This window comes from Sciurus vulgaris (genome assembly GCF_902686455.1).
Source record: "Sciurus vulgaris genome assembly, chromosome: 18".
NCBI lineage: Eukaryota > Metazoa > Chordata > Mammalia > Rodentia > Sciuridae > Sciurus > Sciurus vulgaris.
In genome coordinates, this window is record NC_136479.1 from 32,455,604 (window position 1) to 32,475,151 (window position 19,548).

The 19,548-nt window shown below is 42.2% G+C and overlaps 1 protein-coding gene across 2 annotated transcripts; it reads left to right on the forward strand.

Annotated features, from left to right (window-relative positions):
• The first annotated feature begins 6,620 nt into the window (after positions 1 to 6,620).
• ZSCAN21 (zinc finger and SCAN domain containing 21) lies at positions 6,621 to 19,312 on the forward strand. Of its 2 annotated transcripts, none has more exons than XM_079121284.1 (5): positions 6,621 to 7,894; positions 9,753 to 9,809; positions 13,546 to 14,038; positions 14,320 to 14,509; positions 18,114 to 19,312. In XM_079121284.1, exons 3-5 carry the CDS (start codon positions 13,640 to 13,642, stop codon positions 18,953 to 18,955), a joined length of 1,431 nt encoding a protein of 476 aa, XP_078977410.1. In that variant the 5' UTR covers positions 6,621 to 7,894; positions 9,753 to 9,809; positions 13,546 to 13,639; the 3' UTR covers positions 18,956 to 19,312. The 2 variants fall into 2 exon arrangements, with proteins under 2 accessions (XP_078977410.1, XP_078977409.1); XM_079121283.1 differs by having other exon boundaries at positions 6,621 to 7,851.
• The last annotated feature ends 236 nt before the right edge of the window (positions 19,313 to 19,548 follow it).

Consider the following 19,548-nt stretch of genomic DNA (forward strand, 5'->3'; position numbering starts at 1 on the left):
CTGACACCAAATTGGGGGTCTTCCCCACACCAGTTATCGCAACTCGATTCCAACTGGACGTCCTACCAACAAGTGAACAGCCAGAGGGCATGGTCTGAAGTGGGCATGGGAATGCAAGGAGCTTCCATACCTCCTTTGGGCAGGTCACCTTCCCAACACTTCACTGTTAACCAGGAAGCTCCACAACCCTGGGGTTTAGGGGTTTTATGGAGTTTTCATTATGTAGGCATGAATGGTTACATTTTTAGTCATTGGTGATCGACTCAATCTCCAGCCCCTTTTCCCAGCAATCAGGGAGTCTGCTCAGGGGCTTCCAGTTCCAACCTTCTAACTGTCCTCTGGTCTCTCCAGCAATCAACACCTATCCTGAAGCTAAGGGCACCCAATCACCAGTCATCTCATCAACATAGAAGGGACACAACTTGTCAGGGCATAGTGGCACATGCCTGTAATCCCAATAACTCAGGAGCCAAGCCAGGATGGTTGCGAATTCGAAGCCAGTCTCAGCAATTTAATAAGGCCCGAAGCAACTTAGTGAGGCCCAGTTTCAAAATAAAAAAATAAAATGGACTGGCAATGTGGCTCAGTGGTTAAAGCCCCTGGGTTCAATCCCCAGTATAAAAAACAAAAAACCCAGCACTCCAACGAGTCCAGAGGTTTTAGGAACTGTGTGCCACGGACTAGATACAAAGATCAAGTTTTTATTATTATTATTACAGTATCATACCTTCAAAACTCTGAAAACTGCCTGTTCTTGAGGTAGCAGGGTCATATTCTATTTGGCTGGTCTATCTGTGACTCCGTAGGACAGAACCTTCCAAATCTGCTGATGATGAGGGGCCCCTGTGAGAGAGTCTAGACTGGGCGTGGAAAGAACCCAAGCCTCACACTACCTGACTGCACCCAAGAGCCACTGAGTCATAAGATCAGGGTTAACTTCCCCAGACCTCTCCTCCTTTCACACTTGGCCTGTCTAGTGGAAACCCTGGTGGCTTCCTCTACTTCCTCCATTCCTGGGCCTGTTCCTGAGCTGCAAGAAGAAAACACGCAGACAGGACCTCATACAATTTTAGGCCATCTTCATTCTTAACACTTGCCCTTGGTTAATCCTAGTCTCTTGTCATATTCCCATGTCCAGTGCCCCTTGACATTCTGAGATTTTCCTGCTCCCTAAACTCTCATGCCTTCCACAGACTCACCTTACCCCTTCTCAGTGGATGCCCCCTCAATATTCTTTCCAAGAACCTTAGGCTATCCAAATGTGCCTTCCTACTGGTTGGTCTGACCCAACCAGCCTGCTCTGCTGAATGCAAGGCACGTGACCTCCCTCTTTAGTTACTCCAGGCTCCACCTCACTCCTGGACACCTACTCTATGTCTAAATAAGCATAAACCTGTGGTTTTAAAGGACAAAAGCAAATTTTTAAAAAAAAACTTTGCATGCCTGTAGTCCCAGATGCTTGGGAGGCTGAGGCAGAGGAATCACAAGTCCAAAGAATACACAACTTGTCCATCTCAAAATAAAATGAAAAGAGCTATAGACATAGCTCAGTCCTTACCTAGCAGGTGTGCGGCCCTGGGTTCCATCCCCAGTACCACACAGACACACACAAAAATATCTTTGGCTTGACTTTTGTCAAAGAGCTACACTCTTAACATAGACCACATGTGTTTGTGTCTTTCCACAATGTCACAATTTATTGAATAATAATAAATTCACAAGCTACATCACTTTCATTGTCATTAATTCACCAAATATTCATGGTCCACTTGGTAGCCATGATCAGAGTTTCTTTTATTCCATTACAATCTTAATAATATCTGTAACACTCAAGTCGCACATCACACTTTACACAATGACAGATGGGTTCCAGAAAGGCTAAGATAGATCCCGTATGGTGGTACATACCTGTAACCCCAGTGACTTGAGAGGCTGAGTCAGGAGGGTCCCAAATTAGAGGCCAGCCTCAGCAATTTAGCAAGACTGTGTCTCAAAATATAACATTAAAAGGGCTGGAAATGTAGCTAAGTAGTGAAACACCCCTGGATTCAATCCCAGGTTAAATAAATAAATAAATAAATACCAAGTTTATCTGGTTCCAGCAACTAGGTTCCTTTCACTACTTCACTGTCTTTTGTCCTCCTCTGTAAATTCAATAATGCTCCCATTTTCATCTATCATTAACATGACCCAAAATTATATTTATGGAACATCCTTGCATAATGGTTAAGCACACAGGCATTTGGAGCTGCATTCAACAATTCAGATGTTCAGATATGTCTGGGGCCACTCACAGGTCCTGAGAAGGAAGGGAATTTGCATGAGGAGGCCTGTACCAGGTACCCTTTGTGATCTGCTTTCACTCAGGTTTTGCAAATCTTTTCTGGGTTCCTGCACAAATGAGAGAACAAACCAGCAACCTGCTATTACAGAAGGATAAGGTCTTGGCAGGATACATTACATTGCCTTTCCTTCTTCAGGAGGAGGAAGGTGTCTCTGCCCAGAGAAGGCAGAACAGAAGGAGGATTGCAGTAGATGGGGCCACATCCATCCCTGGTAGACAGACATTAAAAACAGAAAGGAGATTGGGCTGGGTGGGTAGAGCTCATGTGTGAGACCCTGGCTTCAATCCCCAGCACCAAAGCAAAACAAAAAACAGAAGATTAGAAATAAGATCATAGCAAAGAGTTTTGAGGATTAAAAACCTCTTACTAATTTGTGAGGGTGATTTTCTTCACCAAGCTAGCTAACGCTCACATGCATGCTATAATTTATCTTTCTCCAAATGCTTTAAATTTGGGGAGTAGGTATCACTGTGCCCATTTTTCAGATCATCAGATTGCACACCCAGATCTTCCAAGGTTCATTGGCAAGAAGAACTCTGGCTGTAAGGTAAGGGGTTGTGGCAGATTCTTTACTTGACCAAACTTTAGTCAGTTTACCAAATCTTCTTGTAAAATTCTGTTTTAACAATAAACCCTGTTAAGTCAGTTTAGCTGTAACACCCCTATCCTCCACATCTGATCACCTTGATACCTGATTGGGTTCCTCATCCTCCACCATGCCCCAGGTGATGTCTGATAGCCTGGCCTGTCTTTGTCCATAATCCTGTTAGGTTGCTTTAGCCAGAATCCCTCTTGCTCCTGATGTTTATTCTTAGTAATTTTCCATCCACTGACCCCCACCCCCACCCCATCATCTGACCCTTATCTATAAATTTCCACTTGCCAATGCTGTATTTGGAGTAGGCCCAATCTCTGCCCCCACTGCAAAATCCCATTTCAGTGGTCCCTATCAGTATCAGTCCCCAAATTATGTGTTCCTTGCTGTGCTCCAACAAGGACTCAATAATTTTTTTTTCTTTTATAGTTGTCTAACCACACCACTCCAGTTTTATTCTCTTTCCATTTTCTTTGGCCAATATCTTTGCAGCGTTCTAGCATGCTGTACCTGTGAACTCTTTCCAGGAAGAAAATAGGGAAATGTCCAGAGTTATAATAGGCCAGAAGCTTGCCCAGCAAGTGCTCTAAGAGAAATCAAGTTTTGCTCGCCCCCTACTGGGCAAGCATGCTGATGGCAGCAAAAATAAATGTGGAATATAGGAGCCAGGAAGACTGAGAAAAGAACCATGTTAGAGAGAAACAGACTGTCTTGCTGAAAAAGGAGGGAGAGAGCCAGGGACAGCAGTGAACACTGGTGGCTTTCCCCCTTCTGGGTTTCTGCTACAAAGGGCACAGAAATCTGTCTTCTTTTGTTAAGACACAATAATCTCCCAAGACAACAGAATTGGAGCAACGTACCGCAAGTGAAGGGGGACAATCCAGAAGTCATCTAAGGGAGTTTGGGTCCCAAGCACCACATTTTACATTTTATACTCCAAGACTCAGAAGCAGCTCCTGGACCTGATCATAGGTGATTTTTAGGACAATCACATGTGATCACTTTTCAAACATTTTTAAGAGCTGACAAGAACAGCAACTAGAGGTATTTTGTGAGATAAAAGGACTAGGATCAGTGAGTTGCAATTACATGGAAGCAGATTTTTGCTCTAGTTTGAAGAACTTTCAGCAATTATAAATCTCCAAAAGTAGGAAATTATCCTCTAGAAGAGTAAGCACTTGGCCACAGAAACAGAAGTCCAGGCCAGCCTAGGAGGATGAGGACATAAGAGCTTGGACTGTGAGTATTTGCGATGACATTCGTTCAGTCTACATCTATCTATTGGTTCCTTCTCTATCGACATTGCCCATATCTGTAATTATTTGTTTACATATCTGCCAAGAACTGTTTATTTTTCATTTTAAGTTTTTTGTGTCTTAACACAATGCCTGGCATATTGTAGGTTCTTTTCTTTTCTTTCTTTTTTTTTTTTTTTTTGAGAGAATACCTCATTAGTTTCTGTAATCCTATAGGTTCTTAATAATTATTGAACGAGCTCATTGGAAATCAAAACCATTCTGAAGAGGAAATGCATGTGACACATTACCGTGAGCCATAAGTCACACTGACTAACTTTTCCTTTGTCTACTCTTTTGGGGTTTTGTCATGTGGTTGTGGTTATAGTAATGGAAGGAAACAACGGATCATCCTAAATTAACTTTTTTTTGTACCGGGGATTGAACAAAGGGGTGCTTTACCACTGAGGCACATCCTCAGTGCTTTTTATTTTGTATTTTTATTTTATTTTATTTATTTTGGGGGATGGGTACCAGGGATTGAACTCAGGGGCACTTGACCACTGAGCTGCATCCCCAGCCCTGTTTTGCATTTTATTTAGAAATGGTCTCACTGAGTTGCTTAGTGCCTCGCTCTTGCTGAGGCTGGCTTTGAACTTGGGATCCTCCTGTCTCAGGCTCTAGAGCCACTGGGACTACAGGCATGCGCCACCATGCCCAGCTTATTTTTTATTTTGAGACAGAGTCTCGTTAAGTTGCTAAGGGTCGTGCTAAGTTGCTGAGACTTGCCTTAAACTTGTGATCTTGCCTCAACCTCCCAAGTCACTGGAATTACAGGCACAAACCTATGTTCCTGGCTACCTTAGCTTATATTAGTACAGTGTGATTTCCATGGATAACATTGATGTAATTTTAATGACATTTTTTAAAAGTCTTTTGAGGACTGGGGAGGTAGCTCAGTGGTAGAACATTTGCCTAGCACATATGATGACTTGGGTTTGGTCCCCAGCTCATGGAGACACAGCAAGCCACAGGATCAGAGGATTTGGATTCTATTCTTAGTTCTGCTACTAATTAGTTCACTACCATGCCTTGAATCTGACTTCTCTAGAAATTGGTTCCTTGGTCTGAGAACAAGAGCTTAACCAGATTGCCCTCCGGTTCTCTTTCAGCATTAATATTTTGTAATTCCAAGCACCTTTGTTTTAGGGACATCTGATCCCTGAAAAGGACAGTTTGAAATCAGAAGAGTTTCATCAGGCTCCAGAACATCCACTTACTGGTTTTTTACTACACAGAACTTTGACTAAGCGGCTGGGTGGAACACTGACAAAGCAACAACACGGGTGTAACTCATGAAATGTGTGCAGATTTCCTGGGTTTTCCCTCTGTCCTATTGATTTCATTCTTACATCCCACCTCTTCTTTCCCCACCTTAACTTAGAATCAGTATAGCACTTAAAAGTACACCTTTAGAGAAAGGGAGTCAAGTTTGAATCTTGACTCTCGCGCCTATTAGTTGTATGATATTGGAAAAGGTACTTTTCTGATCTTTAAAGTGGAAATTTTTAATATTTCACAAGGGTAAGTGTTCTCAGGATTATAATATTTCATGGGATTGAAGTAATGAAGATAAATGTTGTAGTCCATTGTTTCCAAAAATGCTATCATCTCCCACATGCTCTTGCAGCATGATCACGAGATAGTTCATTTTTCTTCCCTTTGATTCTGACCTAGTAATGTGCTATGCAAACAGAAAGTGGTAGAAATTATGCTATATAACTCCCAAAGCTGGACTTTAGGCATCTACAAGTTCCACCCTCTTAAAATGCTACTTTTGGGGAATCCAGTCATCAAACTACAAAGAAGTCCAAGCAGTGATGTTGAGAGACACATGGAGGAGAACCAAGGCCCCAGGCCAATTTCCCCAGCTGAGCTTCCAGTCTCTGTGCCAGCACCAGTTGGCAGCCATCCCTGCTTAGGTGACACCATGAAGAGCAGAACAACCCAGTCAATTCATATCTTTGTGAGGTGATGTGAAAAATATTAAACAATCGTGTTAAGGTGCTAAATTTTGGGGTAGCGTTTTATGCAGCAGTAAAGAATTAACGGAATGCATAAGAGTACCTGGCCCATGGTAAGGACTCAAAGGAGGTGTATGGAGGGAATGGCAATGGTGAACAAGTATCATGAAAAGGTTGGAGAGAAGGGAGAAAGTTAATACGGGTCTGGGGAAAACTATAGAAAGGAGATACTGAAGGTTATCTAGCTCAAAAATTCAGCATGTGAAACCCCCATCCCCACCACCATCGGTGCTCTCCCATTCTTCAGGGGTAGCACAGGATGTTGCAGGAAGTGTCTGTCACTCTTGAACAACTCTAAAAGAAAGTTTTTCCTCTTGTTGAATACTTACATTATTTCTATTCAATGGTCTCATTCTACCTCTGGGATCTTATAAAACAAACTGGTTTTCCAAATGATGGCACTTCACCTGTGCTTGAAAACTAACATTGCCCTGTCCTTGATTCTCCTCCCTTGTCTTCTATGACAGGGAGTAAGGACAAACTCTGCAAGTTCTCTTAGGTTGAATGCCTGGTGTTTAGGCCTCACGTCTTTAGATTTGCTCATGTCATCTTTGGATGACCACTGGCTTGTGAACACTCCCCTTAAGATATGGCACCTAAGACAGGCCCATCATCTTAGACATCTGACCAATGCTGAAAGATTGGCCTTATTTTGAAAATCCTAGGGAAATGATAAATTTTGTCTGAGGTTTACTGCAAAATAATTTGGTGAGGAGTGGGAAGTGCATGGGAGAATGAAGAAAATGAGAATATTTGTTGACCATTATTTCACTTTTTTTTTTTACATGTTTATGTCCTTGAAAATAAATTTTTTAAATACTAGAAAACATTAAGGGGAAAATGTCAATTCTAAATCTTTGATACATTTAGACAGGGAATTCTGTGTGCAGGCATGCAGGCATGCTGCTGTCCCTCAACTCATGTGATTTTTGCAGGACCAGACAAAAGCAATCTCTCCAAGGGATGCCAGGGGGGTGGGACGGAGGTGCTAAAATTTGGGGTCTGGAAACCTACAGTTGTACAGAGCAGAGGGAGGAAAGACAGGCGAAGACCTCCTTATCAAGTCCTGCAACATCCGGAGGAGCGCAGCCCCTATGATTTCTGCAGGGAAAGTTTAAGACCCGAAAATGCGCAAGGCTACTTGGGACTGATACCACCGTGACCCGCGTCTGCAAGAGATAACTGTATCTCCGGCTTCGGGGTCCCATGTACATAAACGTGGTGATGTGCCTCTTAAGGGAACACAAGTGAACCCTGCCCTGCAGTCCGCGAAGGGACCACGCCCAGCCGGTATTCCCTCCCCCACCCCCGCCATCCCTGGGCGTCGGGAGCCAAGTTGGAGGACCCACGAAGCATTCGCCTGGTGGACCCGCCAGGGTACAAAGGGGGAGCAAGCTGTCTGGCTGTTCTCCTTTAGGGGCGATTCCGCTTCTTCCAGCCGCGCCCCATCGAGAAGACCTCCCGAATTCCTAGAGGGGCCCCTGAGGCCCCGCAGCAACTCCCGCGGCGGGGGGGCTCTGACGCACTTCCGGCTGCGCCGTCCCGTGGCCCGCCGAGCGGTCTCTCAGCGCCCGGAGCGGCTCTGACTCATGGTGAGCCTGTTGGTCCCGGGTTATCGCGGCGGGCGGCAGAGGGGTAGGTGGCCAGGTTTGGGGAGTGGGGTTGTGGACTGACTTAGCAGCTGTGGTCTCTGGGAGTCCCCAGACTGGTCCGAGCAGGTCTGTGGGGAGGAGCCCCGCGTCCCTGCCCAGCCCCTGCTGATGGAGGCGCCGGGTCTCTGGAAAGGCTTTTCCACCCGCTGGGGCTTTAACAAATGAAACCTGGTCTCTCTGTCGTCCCAGAATAGCTTTCTTATGTGCTCTCTTGAGTCGAGCCGTTCGTTAGTCTGACCCGGGCGGCCCTCCCTCCCTTCCCTGGCGCTCAGTTAGGTCTGAACTCGGGGCTCATTGTTGGAAATAACGTCCGATGGGTGGGAACCTCCTCTGAGAAACCGAATCTCGGAGATTTGGGGTAGTGTTCGTTCCACCGAAAGGGATAGTTCCCTTGGGCTTTGTCCAGGTTAGAAAGCGTACATAACGGGGATCTGCTCCAGTTTGGAAACATTTTTAGAGGACCGTTTATAAGTAGAGTGTAAAGAGAGGTGATCTGGTGGGGGAGAGAGACTTGGAAAGCCATTTTAAATAAGGAAAAGTTAAAATACGGTCGACGGGGGAAAGAAATCACTATGGAGAGGAAACAATCTGATAGCTTTAAAAAAATTCACTGTAGTTGAAGACAATGTGAGTTGTGTGGCCTTTGTTTTCTAGTCACTTGCTTTTTGAATTTATGCACATTTTAAGAAAAATTCGAAGGCCAAGACCAGGAGAGCGTCTCAAAATGAATCTTTAGACAAACTCAGCATGATCAAATGTGAAAAAAACTTTCTTCAGGGAGAAAAAAAATAATGTCAAGGCAGTTAATTTTCCAATTTTTAAATTTTTAAAAATCTTACCAGTTGTATGGGTGGAAACATTTTATTGAGGTTTTAATTTGCCCCCCCCCCTCTTTTTTTGTTGCTCCTACTCAATTTGAACTTGTGATTGTCCTACCTGTGCCTCCTGAGTAGCTCCTATTACAGGGGCATGCATCACCATATCTGGAACCATTTTTTTATTACTGAGATTGTGCACATTTTCCTGAATTAATTAGTAAGCTGAGTCAGGAAAGAAACAGAATCCTACCACCATTATTTGATCTTGGTGGAACATAGAGAATAAGGAGAGGAGTGATGAGACCCAGTGGAGAGACAGAGCCAATTGTGACTCTGTCTGCCTTGCACAGTCATGGTTCTTTATTCTAGGAGATTAGATGGCACTGGTCCTCCCCTGGCTGAGTTTTTCCAGTAGTCCTGAACTTGGGTGATAGTACTGGATATACTGGGTACCTCTGAGACCAGCATGAAGATGCTAATTCTGGTCCACCCTGTCAGAACATCTAATGGCATCTCTTAGGATGCTTCAGAATTGGAATGCAGTGGAGAGTAATCCAAGGACTGGTATCCCTGCTTTTCTGACTTAATTAGCAGCTGGAGAATTAACTGAGTTTCTCATCAAAGCAAGGTTAAAAATAGGGGTTCTATTCCTAGAAGCCCTTTTCATGATTTAAAGTTTTACCAGAACTGGTCACAAAAATAAATGAAGGGGAACAGATGTAAAAGTATATTTTTAATAAAAAACTAAGTATCTAATAACAATAGATATGGGCTGGGGTTGTAGCTCAGTGGTAGAGCACTTACCTAGCACGTGTGAGGCACTGGGTTCAATCCTTAGTACCACATAAAAATAAATAAATAAAATAAGGATATTGTATCAATCTACAACTTAAAGTTTTTTTTTTTTTTTAATAGATATAAATATTTGTTGGAATTGGAGGCCTTACATGGGCTGGAATTACTGGGGGGAGGGTTTGTTTTGTTTTATGAAAATTGCACTTTATTAACTTATTTTCCTAACAGATCTTCCTGTAGCCATCCTGGGTATTTTTCACTTTTCCAAGAAGCTTTGAACTATATGTAAGTAAAAGTAATGTTACTTGTCTTCCAGATTTTCAGAACCAAATTTAAGAGCATACGTGCTTCTGAAAATCTTTGAAAGCATGGATGGAGGGTGGGTGTTCCATGGTCATTTCAGTGTTTCCAGTGGGTTTGATTCACAAGTGTGATCAGTAAACATTTACATAGGGGATCTTATTTAGGATTTTAAAATTATAAAAGCAACAGTTACAATGGAAATGGCATTCTGTACCTCTGTCCCTTTGAACATGAGTAAAAAGAAAATAAATCAGTCCTCCCTTTATGCCCATGTACCTTCCATGTTCAGATGTGAATTCAGTCCCAGGGCCAAGCTTCATTGGGCCACATAGTACTTTCTTGGTATCAGGTCTTTGTGAGAATGATCAAGAAATAAAAAGTTGGGGCTGGGGTTGCAGCTCAGTGGTAGAGTGCTTGCCTAGCATGTGGGTTTGATCCTCAGCAACACACAAAATAAACAAACAAATAAAGGTATTGTGTCCATCTACAACTTAAAAAAAATTTTTTAAGAAGGAAATAAAAAGTTACCTCAGCAATTTAGCGAGACCCTAAGCAACTCAGTGAGACCCTGTCTCTAAATAAAATATAAGAAGGGGCTGAGGATGTGGCTCAGTGGTTCAATCCCCAGTACCCAAAAGAGAGAGTGAGCGAGAGAGAGAGAGAGAGAGAAAGAAAGAAAGAAAGAAAGAAAGGATTACAATCTTAAAAGTCTACAACTTAAATTGACCAGTGTGAGCTGTGTAGAGTGAGGACAACTGTCCTTGTGGACAAATGAGTCAGGGGCAGGCTGCCTTGTTCAGTGATAGATTGCTTCATCCAGGGTTCATGAGGAAAAGGCTGCATAGGCCACTTATCTTTTCTCCAGAACAAGTATGTTCTCAGTATCTACTGTTTTTAGACCTAAAGCTATTCTTTTTACCTAAGGGAGCGTTGTAGTTATTATAAGACCCATTTTTTTCTTTCATACACTCCACAAATCTTTGTTTTAAGAGACAGGATCTTCTGTTGCCCAGGCTGGCCCTGAACTCCTTGGCTCAATCCTCTTGCCTCAGCCTCTTCTCCACTTTATTGAGCACCTGTTGTATACCAGATGTGTGCTAGACTCTATTCTGTTCACTGAGTATATACACAGTAAACAAAGGCCCCCGTTCTCTTTCCACCTTATGTTGTCTTACCTTCAGCTCCAACTTATCACCTGAGCTTTCTCCTTCTCAGTGACCTCTTCAGAGGTTCCAAATTGACCTCTTCAGCCTTACCCTCACCGGCAGTGCACTTCCCAAACTAGCTGATACCCTTAGCACATAGTCCAGATCCTTAATCTACAAGCCCAGGTAGTTCTTTTTTAGTATTAACGATACTTTATTTCAAAATAATTTTTTTCAGTTGGGATGCAGTGGCCACACCCATAATCCCAGTGACTTGGAAGACTGAGGCAATAGGATAGTAAGTTCAAGGGCAGATGGGCAACTAGGCCCTATCTCAAAATTTAAAAATACATAAAAAAGGCTAAGGATGTAGCTCAGTGGTAGAGCACCCCTAGGTTTGATTTCTAGTACCATAGAAATAAATAAATAACTTTCTTGATTGGTTAAACTTTTCTTAGTTCACCAAAAGACACCAAAAACTCTCCATGTTTCTTACAAATTTTTGAAGAATAGTGGCTTTTCATTTCCGAAACCGATGTTCATTGGTAGTTCCTGAAGTTGGGGAATGGCATTTTCCTATTTTGGGAAAGTGATAGCATTGAAAATACCCTAAAGATTTCCATAATTTAAAATATAATTTTTTTTTTTTTTAAAGTCTTGTTTAATGTTGGCTAACCCCCTATTTTCTAGACTTAAATTTGGCCAAAGAATCCTTTATTTGGATGATTAGCTTTAATGCTGAAAAATAGTTCTGCATGTTTTTCTTGCTACCATCGTTTCCCTTTTCAGGTTTTGAGTTTCTTGCTGATGTTTATAATTCTATTGCTAAGCATTCCACCAACGTTAATTTCATAAATATGAACCTTCTCCACACAGTGTTAGCAATAAAAACTAGTTTGTCAAAGGACTATTGGTGATACTTTTAAAGATTTTCTGACTACTAAAGTAGTAATATACTTTCTTTCTTAAAAATTTTGGAAATCCAAACAAGAAAATAATATTGAAATTCTCTGTAATTACATAACCCAGCAATGTCACTGTTAATTAAGTTTTGGTCTTTTCCCCTCATTTTGTTTGTGCTATGTACACATTCATCACTTTTGATACCTTGAGGTGCTGGTAAGCCAGATCCAGTGAGATGGATGCATGTTCAAAATTAGCTTAGTTGGATGTTTTAAATGTGTTAGATTGAGATTAACTGCAACTCCTCTTTCCTTATCTTCAGTTTTTATAAGGTGTTTAAACATCCTCTTTATAGTCTTTCCTTTGTTATCAGTGTCATTTCGTGCAGGTTTTTAGGTATTTCTCTTTTTTGAGACTACTGGAATTTTGCTGTTCTAGATAGCCACATCCAACAATGGATACCTGTATGTCTTGAAAGTTGGTGCTTAAGATTTGAAAACACTCGGGAAGACCAGTCACATGAATAAGACTTTCATTAATTTATGCATATTTTTTCTGAAATATACTTAATAAGTGCCCTTAATGACAGACTGATTCTCTTGTCAGTTTATTTTCCATCTTCCCCATTAAAAAAAAAAAAGAGGGTCGGGTGTGTGTCTTATTTGCCCACTGCAGCCCTAGCACCACTGCATGACAGGTATTCAAATATTCAGTGAATAGACTTTATGGTAAAAGGAGAGAATTGAAGTAATTATATTACTACCTATGTCTTGGTATTTTCATGTGTCCACAGCCTGCAAGATTTAAGAGTATTTAAATTTTAAAAGAAACAATACTTTAATCATTTTTTGTTTGCATCCTTTATTTTGATTGACATTTTGTCAAAAAAAAAAAAAAAAATACCACAAGAATACCTGTCACTTTTAGTCTGATCTCTATGATTCCACCTGCCTTCCTGTAAAAAACTAAAGACATTTAAAAGCTCGCATATGCCCTACTTAAAATGGGTCAAGTGAAGCTCAAAATTATGTCTCTAATTATACTTTATTATTTTAAAATGTTAGTTAATTCCAACCTCATACCTGGTTATGCTGACAAACCCAGTTACTTGAATAATAAATTCTTTAAAAATATTTTTAGTTGTAGATAAAAACAATAACTTTATTTTTTTATGTGATGCTGAGGATTGAACCCAATGCGTCATACATGCTGGGTAAGCGCTCTACCACTGAGCCACAACTCCAGCCCTTGACTAAATTTTTAATGTTCAAGCTAAATAAATATTTTAGGTTCAAACAGATAGTATTTGGCCATTGAATAACTTGTTGAATTCTCAGAAACCAAGGTATCTGTGGTTGTAAGATTTGAAATAGTTTTCAGAGCAAGTTAATCTAATTTTTAAATTATGCCACACGGCTCTTTTTAGGAAAGTAGAGACACAACTTAGTAAAATCAAAGTAGGCTATCCTGAGCTGACTCCAGAAGAATTTTGAACAATAATTCTTATGAGGGTTTTATGGCAGCCATAATTTCTACAATTTCCTGCACTAAAAGTATGTCTGTAAAGACAAAAAAAAAAAAAAAAAAAAAAAAACCCACACGTTTCCTTTTGGTGATTTTTTTTTTTTTTTTTTTTTTTTTTTTTGGTAATGATGACCATATTTTCATAGGTTTAACCTGTAGCCCTAAGGAATCAGAAACCCAAAAGAACCAAAACTCTTGCTCCACAGAGCCCGCCTTAGAGAAGCTGCTTCTGGAGTCTGTATGATGACCAAGGTGGTGGGCATGGCCACAGTTCTGGGCCCCAGGCCTCCTCAGGATCAGGTCGGACCTGTGACTGTGAAAGTCGAGGAGGAAGAAGAGAAAGGGAAGTGCCTTCCCAGCCTGGAGATGTTCCGCCAACGCTTTAGGCAGTTTGGGTACCATGACACCCCTGGGCCCCGGGAAGCCCTGAGCCAGCTCCGGGTGCTCTGCTGTGAGTGGTTGAGGCCGGAGATTCACACCAAGGAGCAGATCCTGGAGCTGCTGGTACTGGAGCAGTTCCTGACCATCCTGCCCCAGGAACTCCAGGCCTGGGTGCAGGAGCACTGCCCAGAGAGCGCCGAAGAGGCTGTCACTCTTCTGGAAGATCTGGAGCGAGAACTGGATGAACCAGGACTGCAGGTAGGCAGGGGAGGCCTTTTTTTATTCCAGATGTTAAGAGCATAGCATTCCCTGCAGGAACACAAACTTGTCCATTCAACATAATTAGCTGGATGAAATTTCTGTGAGTTGGACCATGTTTCCTTACAGTTTTCTTCTCCTGTCCTAAACTACCTTTAACTTTGAGGATAGAGTAGGATGGGTGTTTCTCTTTTCTTTCCCTAGAGTTTTTCCTTGAGATTTTCCACTCTCTTCTTTATAGTGAGCTGTGCACAAACCCAGCCAGTTCTTCCTGTCTCTAGGTTTCAACTCCAAATGAACAGAAACAGGTGTGGGAGAAGACATCATCTTCAGGAAGTACCAAGGCATCCCTGAGCAGCATGCAGGCACAGTCCATGGAGACCAGTCCCAAGTACGAATCCTGGGGACCTCTGTACATCCAAGAGACTGGTGAGGAACAGGATTTCACTCAGGATCCAAGAAAAAGTCAAGGTAAGCACCATCTCACAGGGCCCTGGCCTTCATAGTTGAAGAAGCAGTGACTCCTAGCAGAGTCCTTTCTTCCCCAGATATAGCTGTATCAGCCAGGGTCCTGGTGTGGACCACTCTTAGAGGACCAAGTGAAATGAGTTAGATAAAGGTACTTTACAGAGGTGTGGACAGCCAGTGTAGAGTAGAGCACACTAGACAGCAATGTAAAGGTATTATTGTCACCAGATGTGGTGGTGCGTGCCTGTGATCCCAACTATCAGGAAGTTGAAGCAGGAAGATTGCACGCTCAAGGCCAGCCTGGGCAACTTAGCAAGACCTTGTCTCAAAAACAAAAAGGGCAGGGGATATAACTCAGGGTTAAGCTCCCCTGGGTTCAGTCCCCAGTACTGTTTTGTTTGTTTAAAAAAGGCATTACTGTCTTTGAACATAAAGGGTCAAGAAAGAGGACCTGTCACCAGAATCTGATGGGAGCTGTAGCCTTGGTTGGAGGAGGAGAGAAGAGGTCACTTGATAGGAGTTGTGGCTACATGCCCTGTCATCAGGTAGAGAGAGCGCAAAGGGAATAAATACCCCAATTTCATGCTGCTCCTGCCCATGAATCTTCTGCTAGTGTTCCCTATTGGCAGACCCACCTGATGGCCAAACAAAACAGTACAGTCCTATTGGTTAGTTTCTTGGGGTACAGAACAAGAGAGAATGGATCAGAAAAGAACAAATGGAAGGTAACTAGCAGCCTCCTTTCTGAAGCTAGCAGGTTGTAGCTATATTAGGGTAACTGTACTTCCCTGCTCAAATTCCCACAGATCATAGTTTACAGAGCAATCTCAGAAGCAGTAAATGGTTTTCCCCTTTATTATTTCATGCTAATGGTTTCTACTCTTATACCATCATTTCCCAGAAGAATAATAACCAAGTTCTTAAAATAGTTAATTATGTTTGTGAAAACATGAGACAGTATTCCAAATTTTGTTTTTTGAAACTTTTTTAGATGTTGGTGGACCTTTATTTAATTCATTTATTTTTATGTGGTGCTGAGGATCGAACCCAGTGCCTTATACTTGCTAGGAAGGTGCTCTACTACTGAGCCACAACCCCAGCCCCTCCAAATTTTATTGTCCACCAGGGCTTTGCTCAAGTATAGGTGGTGTAGACCTATTCATGTATATGTTGTGCTTTTGTGAGCAGAGTCCATAGCCCTTGGAAATCTCCCTAAGATGTTTAACATGTCTCAGACACACGGAATCCCATCTTGAAACAGGTGTTTTGTTTGTTTTGTACGGGGGATTGAACCCAGGGGTGCTTAACCACTAGCTAAATGCTCAGTCCTTTTTTTTGTATTTTATTTTGAGACAGGCCTCACTAATTTGCTGAGGCTGACCTTGAACTTTTGATCCTCCTGCCTCAGCCTCCTAAGCCACTGGGTTTACAGGTATGCATCACCACGCCCAGCTGGAAAAAGTTCTGACCCCTGTTAAAAATCACATTCTGTGGGAAAAGTAAAAAAATGGAACTGTTGGCTAAATGTTTCACTATTTATAGTGGATAATGCCAGTTCTCCTCTCTAGTCAACTCTGGGAGTTGCTAGAGTACTTAAAGATGTAGATAGCTGAAAATGATGGGTTTTATTTTTTGTTTCTCTTGGCATAGTCACTTGGCAGTGCTACAGAGAAGAGAAGTGGAGAGGAAGGATTATCAAAGCCAATAGTATGCTCAGGTTTTCGTACCCATTTAGGGAGAAGAGACAGGTTCTTGGGCCCTCCTGAGGAAAAGGGTGTTGGCACTGAAAGCCTTACATTGAAGACCCAAAAGGTTATATACTCGGTGTGAAAAGTTGTGCTAGACCAAATGAATGTGCCCACTAGCTTAGGATCTAGTACCAAAGTTTGCCAATATGCCTGAGCTTTGAGTGGAAGTGGAAGCGTACCCAGAGACATTGAAACCCTAGACAATTACCTTGGTAGGATTTGAGAGCTGACTTTATTTTACCTGCATGGCAAGAAACCTCCAAGCCAAGAAGTTAACATAAGCCTTGGTTCTCAGTATGTGGCAGAAGCAAATGTGAAGCCACAGACAGAATATTCCAGTGAATTCTAGACTATTCCAGGCCATACTTTTATTTAGAGTGAGAGCGGGGGGACAAAGCTTTTCTAAGAAATAAAAGTTATAAAATTATGAAATACCCAAGGCAGAATTAAGAGTCAATAGACACAATAGAAGGAAAATTGAAGCCCAGTTATCTGTGATGATGGAACATTGATGTAAATCACCTTATAAAATAAGTTGGTTTCAAATACTTTAAGACAAATATTGAGATCTCAAGACAGTAAGAAGCTGTTGAGGGGTGGGCAGGCAGCTTTGATAAAATAAAGGTTCTAAACCTGAAGACTGTGGTCATTGAAATAAAGAACACAATGGTTTCTCAAACAGTTAAAGAGATGATTAGTGAATCAGGTGGTGGACTGAGAAAGTCACCTGAAATGCTGCATAGGAAGAAGAAATGGATGACGTTGAGGGCGGTGGGATTGGGTGGGATGTCCAAGCTTGTTTAATGTCAGTTCCAAAGGAGACTAGAGTTGGGAGAGACTGAGACTGTCCAGAAGCGATGAAAGACACAGATACTCGAATTCAGGAAACAATCCAAGTGAGCTAAATAAGACAAACTCTAGATCTACCACAGAGCTCCGGAATGTTAAAATTTAAAATGTCTTAAAAGGAACCAAGATATAAAAGATGAATGGACCTCCCTGCAATGGTATGTCAGTTAGATGGATAGCAAGCTTCGCAACGTAACAGTTCAGGTGGCAAAACAAGGAAATAAATGTTCCTGGCAGAACTGTTTTTCAAATCCTGCTTCATTAGACTGCTTTTAAATATTAACTTGTAGTTTATGTAAGTAAGAAGCACACGCTCAGGAGCTCATGGCTCATTCAGAAACTCCAAGTGCAGCCCAGTGATTGCTCCTTATGAAGAGGGAAAGGGAGGGTGGAGACAGAAATGGATTCCATACCTGTGGAGGGACGACACTTCTCCAAGGGAGCCTGCGTTTCAGAGTGCATTTCTCATAGTCGCCTTTTCCACACACGGTTAAGATGACTTTGATGAAGTGTTGACTACCTGCGGAGATGCTCTACTGGTTCAATCTGATACTGAGTGTCACTTTGTAACTGAAAGAATGACAAGACACAGGCAGCATTCGTTAAATTCACATGAGTAAGGATCTGGGACCGGAATGATCGTAAATGGGACTGAATGTCCTGAATGTCCTCCTTCATCACTTTCATATTCAGTTCTGTGGGGATACAGGTTTTGTGAGTTTGCCACTGAGCCTCATCTCCCGTAAGTCATTCTCATTTCTTAATCACTTTTGGTCATTGTTCCTGACCGAGCAGCATTCCTCTCCTTTGTGCCTGTCCAGATGTGCTTGTTTTCTTGTTTTCACCTTTTGCCTTTTATATATGGAGCTTTCATGGCAGAAAAGTTCATGTACCCATCAGACCATCGTAGCTTGTGGTAGGGAGCTCATGTTTTATGGTCCTATTTCTCATTTAACTATTTCTTCCTCAGAATGGGAAACAGCCATATCCTTTCTCCATTCTTGTTTCAGATTATAAACTGGATCCCCATAATGAAGAATCAGCAGATGAGCAGAAAAGTTCTGAAGAAGAGTCTCATGCAGATGGACTCAATAGGGATATCATTCCCGTGATTGTTGCCAATAAGTGTGGGGCCAGGTCAGAAAGGCAGTGGGTAAGCCTTGGAAAGGAAAAAGGAGCAAAAACCCCTCTTCAAGACACAGGTTCCAAGAAAGGGGCAGAATCAGCTCACACTAAACCCACCCCAGGAGAGAGACGTTATATATGCGCCGAGTGTGGGAAAGCCTTTAGTAATAGCTCAAATCTTACCAAACACCGGAGAACGCACACTGGGGAGAAACCTTACGTGTGCACCAAATGTGGGAAGGCTTTCAGCCACAGTTCAAACCTTACCCTCCATTACAGAACCCACCTGGTGGACCGGCCCTATGACTGTAAGTGTGGAAAAGCCTTTGGGCAAAGCTCAGACCTCCTTAAGCATCAGAGAATGCACACGGAAGAGGCGCCCTATCAGTGTAAAGATTGTGGAAAGGCTTTCAGTGGCAAAGGCAGCCTCATTCGACACTATCGCATCCACACTGGGGAAAAGCCCTATCAGTGTAACGAGTGTGGGAAGAGCTTTAGCCAGCACGCAGGGCTCAGTTCACATCAGCGCCTCCACACTGGAGAGAAGCCCTATAAATGTAAGGAGTGTGGGAAAGCCTTCAACCACAGCTCAAATTTTAATAAACATCATAGAATCCACACTGGGGAAAAGCCCTATTGGTGTAATCATTGTGGAAAAACCTTCTGTAGCAAGTCAAATCTTTCCAAACATCAAAGAGTCCACACTGGAGAGGGAGAAGTACTATAATTGTCAAGTATCCCTCTTTCATTGTTGTTTTTGTTTTTATAAACCTTAGAACGTAAATGTAGAGAGAAGCCCGAGATGCAGTAACCTCTGTTCATAGATTTTGTTCCACTCACCATCAGGGTTGCCTGTAGAGTGACAGCTCCACAGCACTCCAAAGGCAGGGGGTCCCCTCCCCATACTTGAGGGCCCAGCAGATCATGCCAGCATTGCCTTCTGCATAAACTGATGTATATCCAGTGTAATTGAGAAATACTAAAACTGCTTAACCTTTCAACATGTATTCCAGAGTATAACTTGTGAAGAATTGATACACTGAACACAGTTTAATTGAATTCAGAATAAACTTATAACACCATATCATGCCTTAGGACTCTTATTGTGATAAATGATGTATTCATTATTGAAAATGACTACAGATGAAATTATTCCTACTGGTTTAGCTCTTAGAAATTTTGGAATGAGGGTAAGTAAGGCTTTTGGTACTTTTTGAATGTGTACTGAGGGGTTGTGGCAGAGTGTGTATAGCAGCTACATTTTGATCTACATTGTTATTTGCTGCATATTGAGTACATTGTTTTCATTGTAGGGATTAT

Bases quoted from the DNA above. Each gene is read 5' to 3' on its own strand.
- ZSCAN21 (XM_079121284.1), top strand. From the start codon at position 13,640: ATGATGACCAAGGTGGTGGGCATGGCCACAGTTCTGGGCCCCAGGCCT. The intron at 14,039-14,319 runs GTAGGCAGGGGA...TCCTGTCTCTAG, and splicing joins TGGATGAACCAGGACTGCAG to GTTTCAACTCCAAATGAACA. The intron at 14,510-18,113 runs GTAAGCACCATC...TTCTTGTTTCAG, and splicing joins GGATCCAAGAAAAAGTCAAG to ATTATAAACTGGATCCCCAT.